This window comes from Pseudophryne corroboree, chromosome 3 (genome assembly GCF_028390025.1).
Source record: "Pseudophryne corroboree isolate aPseCor3 chromosome 3, aPseCor3.hap2, whole genome shotgun sequence".
Classification (NCBI taxonomy): domain Eukaryota; kingdom Metazoa; phylum Chordata; class Amphibia; order Anura; family Myobatrachidae; genus Pseudophryne; species Pseudophryne corroboree.
This window is the reverse complement of record NC_086446.1, coordinates 44,268,668-44,282,493: the sequence shown is the minus strand read 5'-3', so window position 1 is coordinate 44,282,493 and position 13,826 is coordinate 44,268,668. Positions and strand designations below refer to the sequence as shown.

General features: G+C 48.2%; 1 protein-coding gene across 1 annotated transcript in view; it reads left to right on the top strand.

Annotated features, from left to right (window-relative positions):
* LOC135057136 (uncharacterized) overlaps window positions 1–13,826 on the top strand; it is a 352,772-nt gene that overhangs the window by 276,287 nt on the left and 62,659 nt on the right. The window contains exons 20-22 of the mRNA XM_063963032.1: window positions 11,291–11,435; window positions 12,036–12,089; window positions 12,607–12,734. Coding sequence (XP_063819102.1) covers window positions 11,291–11,435; window positions 12,036–12,089; window positions 12,607–12,734 — 327 coding nt within the window. The remainder of the gene's footprint in view (window positions 1–11,290; window positions 11,436–12,035; window positions 12,090–12,606; window positions 12,735–13,826) is intronic.

The window sequence follows — 13,826 nt, the reverse complement described above, 5'->3', positions numbered from 1 at the left end:
CGGCAGCAGGGGCCCTGTCTGTTCCAAGACTTACCGCGGCTACGTTTTGACGGCATGGCGGTTGAACGCCGGATCCTAAAGGAAAAGGGCATTCCGGAGGAAGTCATTCCTACGCTGATTCAAGCCAGGACAGATGTAACTGCAAAACATTATCACCGCATATGGCGGAAATATGTTGCTTGGTGTGAGGCCAAAAAAGGCCCCAACAGAGGAATTTCAACTAGGTCGATTTCTGCATTTCCTACAAGCAGGAGTGTCTATGGGCCTAACATTAGGCTCCATTAAGATACAGATCTCGGCTCTGTCGATTTTCTTCCAGAAAGAACTAGCTTCAGTAACTGAAGTTTAGACATTGTAAGAGGAGTGCTGCATATTCAGCCCCCGGTTGTGCCTCCAGTGGCACCTTGGGTTCTCAACGTGGTGTTGAGTTTCTTAAAATCACATTGGTGTGAGCCACTAAAAACCGTGGATCTAAAATATATCACGCGGAAAGTGGTCATGTTATTGGCCTTGGCTTCGGCCAGGCGTGTATCAGAATTGGCGGCTTTGTCATATAAAAGTCCTTATCTGATTTTCCATATGGATAGGGCAGAATTGAGGACTCGTCCCCAGTTTCTCCCTAAGGTGGTATCAGCTTTTCACTTGAACCAACCTATTGTAGTGCCTGCGGCTACTAGGGACTTGGAGGATTCCAAGTTACTGGACGTAGTCAGTGCCTTGAAAAATTATGTTTCCAGGACGGCTAGAGTCAGGAGAACTGACTCGCTGTTTATCCTGTATGCACCCAGCAAACTGGGTGCTCCTGCTTCTAAGCAGACTATTGCTAGCTGGATTTGTAGCACAATTCAGCTGGCGCATTCTGCGGCTGGACTACCGCAGCCAAAATCTGTAAAAGCCCATTCCACAAGGAAGGTGGGCTCAGCTTGGGCAGCTGCCCGAGGGGTCTCGGCTTTCCAACTTTGCCGAGCTGCAACTTGGTCAGGGGCAAACACGTTTGCTAAATTCTACAAAATGGATACCCTGGCTGAGGAGGACCTGGAGTTCTCTCATTCGGTGCTGCAGAGTCATCCGCACTCTCCCGCCCGTTTGGGAGCTTTGGTATAATCCCCATGGTCCTTACGGAGTTCCCAGCATCCACTAGGACGTCAGAGAAAATAAGATTTTACTCACCGGTAAATCTATTTCTCGTAGTCCGTAGTGGATGCTGGGCGCCCATCCCAAGTGCGGATTGTCTGCAATACTTGTATATAGTTATTGCCTAACTAAAGGGTTATTGTTGAGCCATCTGTTGAGAGGCTCAGTTATATTCATACTGTTAACTGGGTATAGTATCACGAGTTATACGGTGTGATTGGTGTGGCTGGTATGAGTCTTACCCGGGATTCAAAATCCTTCCTTATTATGTCAGCTCGTCCGGGCACAGTGTCCTAACTGAGGCTTGGAGGAGGGTCATGGTGGGAGGAGCCAGTGCACACCAGGTGACCTAAAGCTTTCTTTAGTTGTGCCCAGTCTCCTGCGGAGCCGCTATTCCCCATGGTCCTTACGGAGTTCCCAGCATCCACTACGGACTACGAGAAATAGATTTACCGGTGAGTAAAATCTTATTTTAACTAAGTCGTTCTGAAGAGACTCGGCATCCTCCTCTGTATTTATAGCCTTACACAATTTGGTGGTATCTGCAAAAATTGACACCATGCTCTCTAGACCTTCTGTTAGGTCGTTAATGAAAATATTGAACAATAGCGGTCCTAATACTGAGCCTTGCGGCACACCACTTAGCACTTCAGTCCAAGTTGAAAAAGATCCATTAACCACAACGCGCTGCTTCCTATTATCTAACCAGTTTTTGACCCAAGTGCATATTGTGCTTCCTAGCCCTGATTCTTGTAGTTGTAGATAAGTCTCATGTGTAGTACAGTATCGAACGCTTTGGCAAAGTCTAAAAAGATTACATCCATGTCTTTACCCTGATCTAGGTTTGCGCTTACTGTTTCATAAAAGCCAAGTAAGTTGGTTTGACAGGATCTGTCCTTCATAAACCCATGTTGATTCCTTTTAATGACCTTATTGGTTTCAAGGAACTTCTGAATACTATCTCTTAGAATACCTTCCAATACTTTCCCCACTATAGATGTAAGACTAACTGGTCTATAATTACCTGGTTCAGCTTTACTTCCCTTTTTGAATATAGGCACTACTTCCGCTATACGCCAGTCTTTGGGAACCATACCTGATATAACTGAATCCTCAAAGATCAAAGATAGCGGTTTTGCCAGTTCAGAGTGAAGCTCCATTAGAACCCTTGGATGAATACCATCGGGCCCTGGTGATTTATTAATCTTTAAATGTTTTAATCGGTCACAGACTACTTCCTCTCTTAAATAAGTACCTATCAGTGTGATATTCTCATTATTGAGATTGTGTGTCAGTCCCTGAATTGGGTCCTCTCTAGTGAATACTGCTGAAAAAAAAACTCATTTAGTGTGTCCGCTATGTCATTATCATTTTTGCTTAAGACTCCCAACTTGTCTTTTAAAGGGCCTATACTCTCCTTCTTTAATCTCTTGCTATTAATGTATTTAAATAATTTTTTGGGATTCGCTTTGCTTTCCTTTGCTACTAGTTTTTCAGTTTCTACTTTAGCCGCTCTTATTTCCTTTTTGCAATTTTTGTTACATTCCTTATAGTGCTGAAATGACTCTGCTTCCCCGTCAAATTTGTATTTTTTAAATGCTCGCCTTTTCTTGCCCATAAGTTCCTTAATCTTTTTGTTAAGCCACATCGGTTTATGATTTTTATTCCCTTTTTTGCTACTCATAGGAATATATTTGAGTGTATTTTTAGCTAGCAGGAATTTTAGTACCTCCCATTTCTCCGTAGTATTTTTTCCTAAAAACAAGCCTTCCCATTCAATATCCCTGAAAAATACCCTCATCTTTTCAAAATTTGCTTTGCTAAAGTTTAAAGTCCTAGTTGAGCCAGTATAGGGCTGTTTGTAGAAACTGATATTGAATGTGACCATATTGTGGTCGCTGTTTCCTATGGGTTCCCCTACTATAATACCTGATACCAAATCCCCATTGTTTGTTAATACCAGGTCTAAGATTGCATTGTACCTAGTTGGTTCCTCAATTAGTTGGACTAAGGCCCTCATTCCGAGTTGTTCGCTCGCAAGCTGCTTTTAGCAGCTTTACACACGCTAAGCCGCCGCCTACTGGGAGTGAATCTTAGCTTCTTAAAATTGCGAACGAAAGATTCGCAATATAGCGAAAAGACATCTCTGTGCAGTTTCTGAGTAGCTCGAGACTTACTCGGCATCTGCGATCAGTTCAGTGCTTGTCGTTCCTGGTTTGACGTCATAAACACACCCAGCGTTCGCCCAGACACTCCTCCGTTTCTCCAGCCACTCCCGCGTTTTTCCCAGAAACGGTAGCGTTTTTTCCCACACGCCCATAAAACGGCCTGTTTCCGCCCAGAAACACCCACTTCCTGTCAATCACACTCCGATCGCCTGAACGAAGAAAAAGCTGTGAGTAAAATACCTAACTGTATCGCAAATTTACTTGGCGCAGTCGCAGTGCGAACATTGCGCATGCGCACTAAGCGGAAAATTGCTGCAATGCGAAAAAAATTACAGAGCGAACAACTCGGAATGACCCCCTAAGTAGTTATCATTTAGTGTGTTTAAAAACATATTGCCCCTAGCAGTATCACATGAATCGTTTTTCCAGTTTATCTCTGGATAGTTAAAATCTCCCATCACTACTATGTCTCCTACTCCTGCTGCTCTTTCAATTTGCTTTAGTAACAATTCATCATCAGATGCGTTGATACCAGGCGGCCTATAGCATACACCCAATACTAACTTTTTTATTCCTTTTTCCCCGCATGCAATTTCTACCCATAATGTCTCAACAGTGTCTACAGTCCCCTCCTGAATATCTTCCCATATATTAGGTTTTAAAAACGGCTTTACGTACAGACACACCCCTCCACCCTTTTTATTTAGTCTGTCTCTCCTAAACAGTGTATAGCCCTCTAGATTGACTGTCCAATCATGAGATTCATCCCACCAAGTTTCAGTAATGCCTATAATATCATACTGTTTGCTTGCTGCAAGTATTGCTAGTTCACCCTTTTTACCAGTAATGCTTCTGGCGTTTACATACATACAACTAAGATAAGTATTTTCCCTTGCGTTAGGGACATCTTTCACCTTATGTGGCAAGGATGACCTGTAATCGTCATTGGTTAGTGCTTTGGTAAAATCCCTTTTGCAAGCCCCTCCCAACAATCTATCTACCCGGTCCGCGATGTGCCGTACCCGAGCACCCGGGAGACAACAGACTGTACGGCGATCACGGTCCCGGTAGCAGATTGCCCTATCTGCCTTCCTGATGATAGAATCCCCTACCACCACCATCTGACTAGGTACCTCTCTATCTTTTATCCCAACCGCGCCAGAGGGACCGCACCTCTGGATGCTAGAGGGAGCAGTCTCCTCCGGCACCGTCATTTCTTCACTATCATCCTCCGATTCCTCGTCCAATCGGGCAAATTTGTTCGGGTTTGATAGTTCGGAGATGTCGTGCCTCCCCCTCTTTTTCTTCCTTCTAACTGTGACCCAACTGGCTACCTGATCATCATCCTCTTCTACCAGTGACCCCTCCCACAACTCCTCCACCGTTCGGTCTAAACTACGCTCGAGATTGTGAATCTTCCTCAGTCGCGTAACGGTTTGCTCTAGATCAGTTACCTGGGCTTCCAGGGCAACCGTTCGCACACACCTCGTGCAGATGTATTCACACTGGGCCGGTAGCTCCAGGTGTGCACACATCTTGCACGACATGCACTGAGTGAGGTCCTCAATCACAGCCCCTCCCATATTGTTTGTAAGGTCTAACTCCCTGTTACACTCAAAGAAAAAGCGTCAAAAATAAAAAATAGAAGACAAGCAATCTCACTTATACAATAATTAAGCTGGCTTATACTTATCTATCTTTGTGCGTCACAGGATACGGCCACCCTAAAAGATGCTGCGGATAGAAAGCAAGAGGGTACCCTGAAGTCCATTTATACACATTCAGGTACCTTACTAAGGCCGGCAATTGCGTTGGCCTGGGTGTGTAGTGCTGTAGCAGCATGGACGGATAACTTACCTGAGGAACTTGATACCTTAGACAAGGATACTATATTAATGACCCTGGGGCATATAAAAGACGCACTGGGTACTAGAATAAATGCTATGTCGATTTCTGCCAGAATGGTCCTGTGGACTCGGCAATGGACAGGTGATGCCGACTCAAAAAGGCACATGGAGGTCTTACCTTACAAGGGTGAGGAATTGTTTGGGGAGGGTCTCTCAGACCTGGTCTCCACAGCTACTGCTGGAAAGTCTAATTTTTTGCCATATGTTTCCTCACAACCTAAAAAAGCACCGGATTACCAAATGCAGTCCTTTCGATCACAAAAAGGCAAGAAAGTCCGAGGTGCCTCCTTTCTTGCCAGAGGCAGGGGCAGAGGAAGGAAGCTGCACAACGCAGCTAGTTCCCAGGAACAGAAGTCCTCCCCGGCTTCCACTAAATCCACCGCATGACGCTGGGGCTCCACAGGCGGAGCTAGGCCCGGTGGGGGCGCGTCTCTGAAATTTCAGCCACAAGTGGGTTCACTCCCAGTTGGATCCCTGGGCAATAGAGATTGTGTCTCAGGGATACAAGCTGGAATTCGAAGAGATGCCCCCTCACCGATACCTCAAATCGGCCCTGCCAGCTTCCCCTTTAGAGAGGGAAATAGTGTTAACTGCAATTCACAAATTGTATCTTCAACAGGTGGTGGTCAAGGTTCCCCTCCTTCAACAAGGAAAGGGTTATTATTCGACCATGTTTGTGGTACCGAAACCGGACGGTTCGGTCAGACCCATATTGAATTTAAAATCCCTGAACATATACCTGAAAAGGTTCAAGTTCAAGATGGAATCGCTCAGAGCGGTCATCGCAAGCCTGGAAGGGAGGGATTTTATGGTGTCTCTGGACATAAAGGATGCATACCTTCATGTCCCCATTTATCCACCTCATCAGGCGTACCTCAGATTTGTGGTACAGGATTGTCATTACCAATTTCAGACATTGCCGTTTGGTCTCTCCACGGCACCGAGAATATTTACCAAGGTAATGGCGGAAATGATGGTACTCCTGCAGAAGCAAGGGGTCACAATTATCCCATACTTGGACGATCTCCTCATAAAAGCGAGGTCAAGAGAGCAGTTGCTGATCAGCGTAGCACGCTCTCTGGAAGTGTTACAACAACACGGCTGGATTCTAAATATTCCAAAGTCGCAGTTGATTCCTACGACTCGTCTGCCTTTCCTGGGCATGATTCTGGACACAGACCAGAAGAGGGTTTATCTCCCAATGGAGAAGGCTCAGGAACTCATGACACTGGTCAGAAACCTATTGAAACCAAAACAGGTGTCGGTGCATCACTGCACGCGAGTCCTGGGAAAGATGGTGGCATCATACGAGGCCATTCCCTTCGGCAGGTTCCATGCGAGGACCTTTCAATGGGATCTACTGGACAAATGGTCTGGATCACATCTTCAGATGCATCGGCTAATCACCCTATCCCCCAGGGCCAGGGTGTCTCTCCTGTGGTGGCTGCAGAGTGCTCACCTTCTCGAGGGTCGCAGATTCGGCATTCAGGACTGGGTCCTGGTGACCACGGATGCAAGCCTCCGAGGGTGGGGGGCAGTCACACAGGGAAGAAATTTCCAAGGTCTGTGGTCAAGTCAGGAGACTTGCCTTCACATCAACATTCTGGAACTAAGGGCCATATGCAACACCCTACGTCAAGCGGAGTCCCTACTACGCGACCAACCGGTTCTGATTCAGTCAGACAACATCACCGCAGTGGCTCATGTAAACCGCCAAGGCGGCACAAGGAGCAGGGTGGCGATGGTAGAAGCCACCAGAATTCTTCGCTGGGCGGAGAATCACGTAAGCGCACTGTCAGCAGTGTTCATTCCGGGAGTGGACAACTGGGAAGCAGACTTCCTCAGCAGGCACGACCTCCACCCGGGAGAGTGGAGACTTCATCAAGAAGTCTTCACGCAGGTTGCAAGTCGGTGGGAACTGCCACAGGTGGACATGATGGCATCCCGCCTCAACAAAAAGCTACAGAGGTATTGCGCCAGGTCAAGAGACCCTCAGGCGATAGCTGTGGACGCACTGGTGACGCCGTGGGTGTTTCAGTCGGTCTATGTATTTCCTCCTCTTCCTCTCATACCCAAGGTGCTGAGAATCATAAGAAATAGAGGAGTGAACACTACTCATTGTTCCGGATTGGCCAAGAAGGACTTGGTATCCAGATCTGCAAGAAATGCTCACAGAGGACCCATGGCCTCTGCCTCTAAGACAGGACTTGTTGCAACAGGGAACCTGTCTATTCCAAGACTTACCGCGGCTGCGTTTGACGGCATGGCGGTTGAACGCCGGATCCTAGCAGAAAAAGGCATTCCGGATGAGGTCATTCCTACGCTGATAAAGGCTAGGAAGGACGTGACGGCTCAACATTATCACCGTATATGGCGAAAATATGTTGCTTGGTGTGAGGCCAGGAATGCCCCTACGGAGGAATTCCAGCTGGGCCGTTTCCTTCACTTCCTACAGTCGGGGGTGACTTTGGGCCTAAAATTGGGTTCCATTAAGGTCCAGATTTCGGCCCTATCCATTTTCTTTCAAAAAGAACTGGCTTCTCTGCCTGAAGTTCAGACGTTTGTAAAGGGAGTGCTGCATATTCAGCCCCCTTTTGTGCCTCCAGTGGCACCTTGGGATCTTAACGTGGTGTTGAGTTTCCTGAAATCACACTGGTTTGAACCACTCAAAACGGTGGAATTGAAATATCTCACGTGGAAGGTGGTCATGCTACTAGCCTTGGCTTCGGCTAGGCGTGTGTCAGAATTGGCGGCTTTGTCACATAAAGGCCCTTATCTGGTTTTCCATGCGGATAGAGCAGAATTGCGGACCCGCCCACAATTTCTGCCGAAAGTGGTTTCATCCTTTCATATAAACCAACCTATTGTGGTGCCTGTGGCTACTACTGACTTGGAGGATTCCGAGTTACTTGATGTAGTCAGGGCTTTGAAGGTTTATGTAGCCAGAACGGCTAGGATCAGGAAAACAGAATCTTTGTTTATCCTGTATGCTTCCAACAAGCTTGGGGCGCCTGCTTCAAAGCAAACTATTGCTCGCTGGATCTGTAATACGATTCAGCAGGCTCACTCTACGGCTGGATTGCCGGTACCAAATTCGGTTAAGGCCCATTCCACTAGGAAGGTGGGCTCTTCTTGGGCGGCTGCCCGAGGCGTCTCGGCTTTACAACTTTGCCGAGCGGCGACTTGGTCGGGGTCAAACACTTTTGCTAAATTCTACAAGTTTGATACCCTGGCTGATGAGGACCTAGCGTTTGCTCAGTCGGTGCTGCAGAGTCATACGCAATCTCCCGCCCGATTGGATGCTTTGGTATAAACCCCATGGTCCTTACGGAGTCCCCAGCATCCTCTAGGACGTAAGAGAAAATAAGATGTTAAACCTACCGGTAAATCTATTTCTCCTAGTCCGTAGAGGATGCTTGGCGCCCGTCCCAGTGCGGAAACTCTGCAAGACTTGTATATAGTTGTTGCTTACATAAGGGTTATGTTACAGTTGACATCGGTCTTGGACCGTTACTGTTGTTTTTGTTCATACTGTTAACTGGTTATGTATGTTCCAGGTTACATGGTATGATTGGTGTGGGCTGGTATGAATCTTGCCCTTGGATTGCTAAATCCTGCCTTGTATTGTCCATCTCCTCTGGGCACAGTTCTAGAACTGAGGTCTGGAGGAGGGGCATAGAGGGAGGAGCCAGTGCACACCCATAGTCAAAGTTCTTTTTAGGTGCCCTATCTCCTGCGGAGCCCGTCTATACCCCATGGTCCTTACGGAGTCCCCAGCATCCTCTACGGACTAGGAGAAATAGATTTACCGGTAGGTTTAAAATCTTATTTTCTCTTACGTCCTAGTGGATACTGGGATCTTGTACTTTAGTACCATGTGGTATAGATCGGGTCCACTGGATCCTTGGCACTTTAAAACCTTTAGTGTGTGTATGTGTGTGCTGACTCCTCCCCTCTATGCCCCTCCTACCAGACTCAGTTTAATAAAGTGTGCCCAAGGAGCTGGGTGCGCTTCTCTGGAGCTCCAGAGATTTTTTTTAATTTAAATGTAGTTTATTATTTTCAGGTAGCTCTGCTTGGCAGACAGACGTGAGACTTAGAGGGGGACCAAACCAACCTCCTGAGGGATAATGGTTTGTAATCCCAGCTGATAGGACACTGAGCTCCTGAGGTGCTGATCACACATCGTTAGTATGTGTGCCCACGCCGGCAGCAAAAGGCCGCCCTCTAACAGATGCCAAAGATACTGGTGCGGTGAGTGTTACACCGGGTTCCCGGTTAGCAGGTCCCCGGTGCGGAATAGCGGCAGGTCGTGCGGCGGTCACGGTCCCCGGAACTGCTGTGCCCTCTGCAGACATACTGGCTCAGGGCTGCTAGCCCCGCAGTGCTCACAGTCTGTATGGCTATCTGTGGACTGTATACAGTACAGATATAGTGTTTTACACCTTTTACCAGTATAAAATTGAAAGCGACCTTGCGCCACTGTGAGGGCCGGGGCTTCCTGGAGTGGGAACAGCGACAGGAAGGCGCCATTTCCTTGCTCCTGCGGCTCATCAAGGTTGCAGGCACACTACTCCTCCAGGACCCACGCTGTTGCAGGCTGTCAGAACTGGTACCAGGGGGTCATAGCCAGGGGCGAGCGCGCCAGCGGTAGCGCCGATGCACTGTTATTATTATATTCACTAAATACGCGCTTTGTGCTGGTGTGTTCTGTGTGCTGGGTCCGCTCCTCTGTGTCACTCCAAAGGGCTTTCTGGGGTCGGTGTGGGGCATTTAACTGTGCTTTTTTGTAGTGTATCATGGCTGAGGACTTAGGCCCTCATTCAGACCTGAGCGCATGCTAGGTTTTATCGCTGCGCTGCAATCAGGTCAGAACTGCGGATGTGTATGCACCGCAATGCACAGGCGCATCAAACGGGTACAAAGCAGATCATTGCTGTGCGAAGGATTTAACAAAGAATCCATTCGCACAGCCAATCGCAAGAAGATTGAAAGGAAGGAGGCGTTTGTGGGTGGCAACTGACCGTTTTCTGGGAGTGTTTGTTAAAACGCAGGCGTGTCCAAGCGTTTGCAGGGCGTCAATTCCGGCCCCGGACAGGCTGAAGTGATCGCAGCAGCTGAGTAAGTTCAGGGCAACTCAGAAACTGCACAAAACTTTTTTGTACCGCCCGGCTGCACATGCTTTTGCACACTTGCAAAGCAAAAATACACTCCCCTATAGGTGGTGACTATCTGATCGCAGTGCTGCAAAAAATTGCTAGCGAGCGATCAGGTCTGAATTATGCCCTTAGTTATGTGTGCTGCTTGTAATTCTACCCCGTCTTCTGCAGGGTCTCTCATGTGTGAGCAATGGCCCTCATTCCGAGTTGTTCGCTCGTTATTTTTCATCGCATCGCAATGAAAATCCGCTTAGTACGCATGCGCAATGTTCGCACTGCGACTGCGCCAAGTAACTTTACTATGTAGAAAGTAATTTTACTCACGGCTTTTTCATCGCTCCGGCGATCGTAATGTGATTGACAGGAAATGGGTGTTACTGGGCGGAAACACGGCGTTTCAGGGGCGTGTGGCTGAAAACGCTACCGTTTCCGGAAAAAACGCAGGAGTGGCCGGAGAAACGGTGGGAGTGCCTGGGCGAACGCTGGGTGTGTTTGTGACGTCAACCAGGAACGACAAGCACTGAACTGATCGCACAGGCAGAGTAAGTCTGAAGCTACTCTGAAACTGCTAAGTAGTTAGTAATCGCAATATTGCGAATACATCGGTCGCAATTTTAAGAAGCTAAGATTCACTCCCAGTAGGCGGCGGCTTAGCGTGTGTAACTCTGCTAAATTCGCCTTGCGACCGATCAACTCGGAATGAGGGCCCATGTTCCTTGTCTCCTCAAGGAACCAGCTTACAGGCACCTGACTGGTTGGATAGCTTTAAAAGCATGATTCACAATGTAAATTCTGAGCTAGCAGCAGCTAAGAGAGAGAGGCAGGTGTTAAAACGCTCCATAGATTGTGTGGCTAGGGTGACAGTTCCAAGAAGGCTTCACAACCCCCTCTAGTGGCTTCACACAAACGCTCCTTGCCACAGGTTTTCCACACTGATACTGATTCTGATCAGCCAGATGTGGATGATGATGATATGGACGAGGACAGTTTTCTGTCCCCTGGCGTGGAGGCCCACATTTTTGCTATATGGGAGGTCCTTCACATACCGGATCCAGAGGCGGAACCGGGTGAGGAGATATATTTTAATGTTAGACCCAAGAGTTCAGCTACAGTACCTTTCCGGTGTCTAAGGAGTTAAACTCCCTAGCCAAGGAAGCTTGGTTAAATCCTGATAAAAAAATTAAGATTCCTCAGAGGTTTTTATCTACCTTCCCACTTCTTGTGGATGATAGGAAGGTATGGGAAAACCCACCGTTGGTCAATATTTCGGTATCCAGACTGTCAAAAAATTGGTGCTGGCAGTCCCTGGGGCGGTATCCCTAAAGGAGCCAGCTGACCGTAAAATTGAGATAACGTTCAAGGCAATATATACGGCAGCAGGGGCAGCACAGCACCCTACAATTGTTTGTTGGTGGATCTCCAGGATGGTGGTAACTGGTCTGATAACATTATTGATGGTTTAGACTCTCTCCCCCGAGATGACGTAGTTACTCTGCTGCAACACATACAAGATGCTGTGAATTTTATGAGCGAGGTTATAAAGGAGTTGTGTAAGATAAATGGCCGCACTACTGCTATGGTGGTCTCAGCGCGCACAGCTCTATGGTTACGTCAATGGGCAGCGGATGCTGATTCTAAGAAAAGTGTTGAAAATATTCCCTTTACAGGTGATGCCTTGTTTGGAGACGAATTGGATAAGTGGATCTCCCAAGCAATGGCGGGTAAGGCTACCTACCTGCCGTCGGCTGCGCCACCTGCTAGACGTTCTTACACCAGACCCTCCTTGCAATCCTTTTGTGTGGCAAGGTTCAGAGGCAGGGGCCGTGGGGGCTCCACCACCTCCAGAGGATCTCGTGGTAAGTCCAGTAAACCTGCTCCTGCTGTCTCCCTGGACCAGACCGCCGGATCCTCTGCCGCTAAACCCTCCGCGTGACGGTTGGCCCCAGCAGCAAGGCAACTTTCAGGTGGGTGCTCGCCTTCAACACTTTGCCCATGTGTGGGCGGAGTCCTTCCAGGATCCTTGGGTGAGGGACCTCATTTCCCATGGATACCGGCTGGAATTCCAAACGCTCCCTCCTCACAGGTTTTTCAAGTCAGGCTTACCAGCTTTACCCGCAGCAAAAGTTACCTTACAAGAGGCTATTCAAAAACTTTTGCAGACAAGGGTGGTGGTTCCTGTACCTCCTCTGATATGCAACAGGGGTTTTTATTCCAGTCTTTTTGTCGTTCCCAAACCAGACGGTTCGGTGCGCCCCATCTTGAACCTGAAGTCTCTAAACCCTTATCTGCGGGTGTTTAAATTCAAGATGGAGTCTCTGAGGGCGATGGTGTCCGCTCTGGAAGAGGAGTTCCTGGTGTCTCTGGATGTATGTCAAGGATGCTTACCTTCACATTCCTATGTGGCCCCCTCATCAGGCTTACCTCAGGTTCGCCATATTGGACAACCATTTCCAGTTTCAGGCCTTACCCTTTGGTTTATCCACAGCTCCGAGGGTCTTCACGAAGGTCATGGCGGAGATGATGCTACAACTGTGCAGGATAAGTGTAAACCTAGTTCCCTACTTGGATGATCTTCCAATAAAGGCTGTGTCCAGGGAATGTCTGCTACACAGCATCGGTCCGACTACCCGCCTACTCACGGATCATGGGTGGATCCTCAATTTCAAGAAATCTCACCTGGAACTGACCCAACATCTTCAGTTCCTGGCAATGATACTGGACACGTTATCTCAAAAGGTGTTTCTCCCAATGGACAAGACCTTGACTTCGGGCTATGGTCCACTCGGTACTCAGTCCTCGCAAGGTGTCTATACATCTTTGCATCAGATTACTGGGCAAGATGGTGGCTGCTTACGAGGCAATCCAATACAGCAGGTTTCATGCCCGGCCATTTAAACTGGATCTGCTGGACAAATGGTTGGGTTCTCACCTACATATGCATCAGGAAATGACCCTGTCTCCAAAAGCCTGGATTTCTCTATTATGGTGGCTTCAAATTCCACACCTGGTAGAGGGCAGAAGTTTCAATATCCACTCATGGATTCTCCTGACAACGGATGCCAGCCTCCGGAGTTGGGGAGCGGTGACCCAAGGGGCCCAGTTCCAAGGGTTATGGTAAGTCCAGGAATCGGCTTTACCGATAAACATCCTGGAACTCAGGGCAGTTTACAATGCTCTTCTACAAGCTTCCCCTCTCTTGAGGGGTCAGGCGATCCAGGTTCAATCGGACAACGCCAATGCGGTGGCGTACATAAACCGACAAGGAGGAACAAGAAGCAGGGCGGCGATGCAAGAGGTGTCAAAATCCTCCTCTGGGCGGAGATCAACGCAAGGGCCATCTCAGCCATATTCATTCCAGGAGTGGACAACTGGGAAGCAGACTTCCTCAGCAGGCACGACCTCCATCCGGGGCCTACATCTCCAGGTGTTTCAACAGTTACTTCACCGGTGGGGCTGTC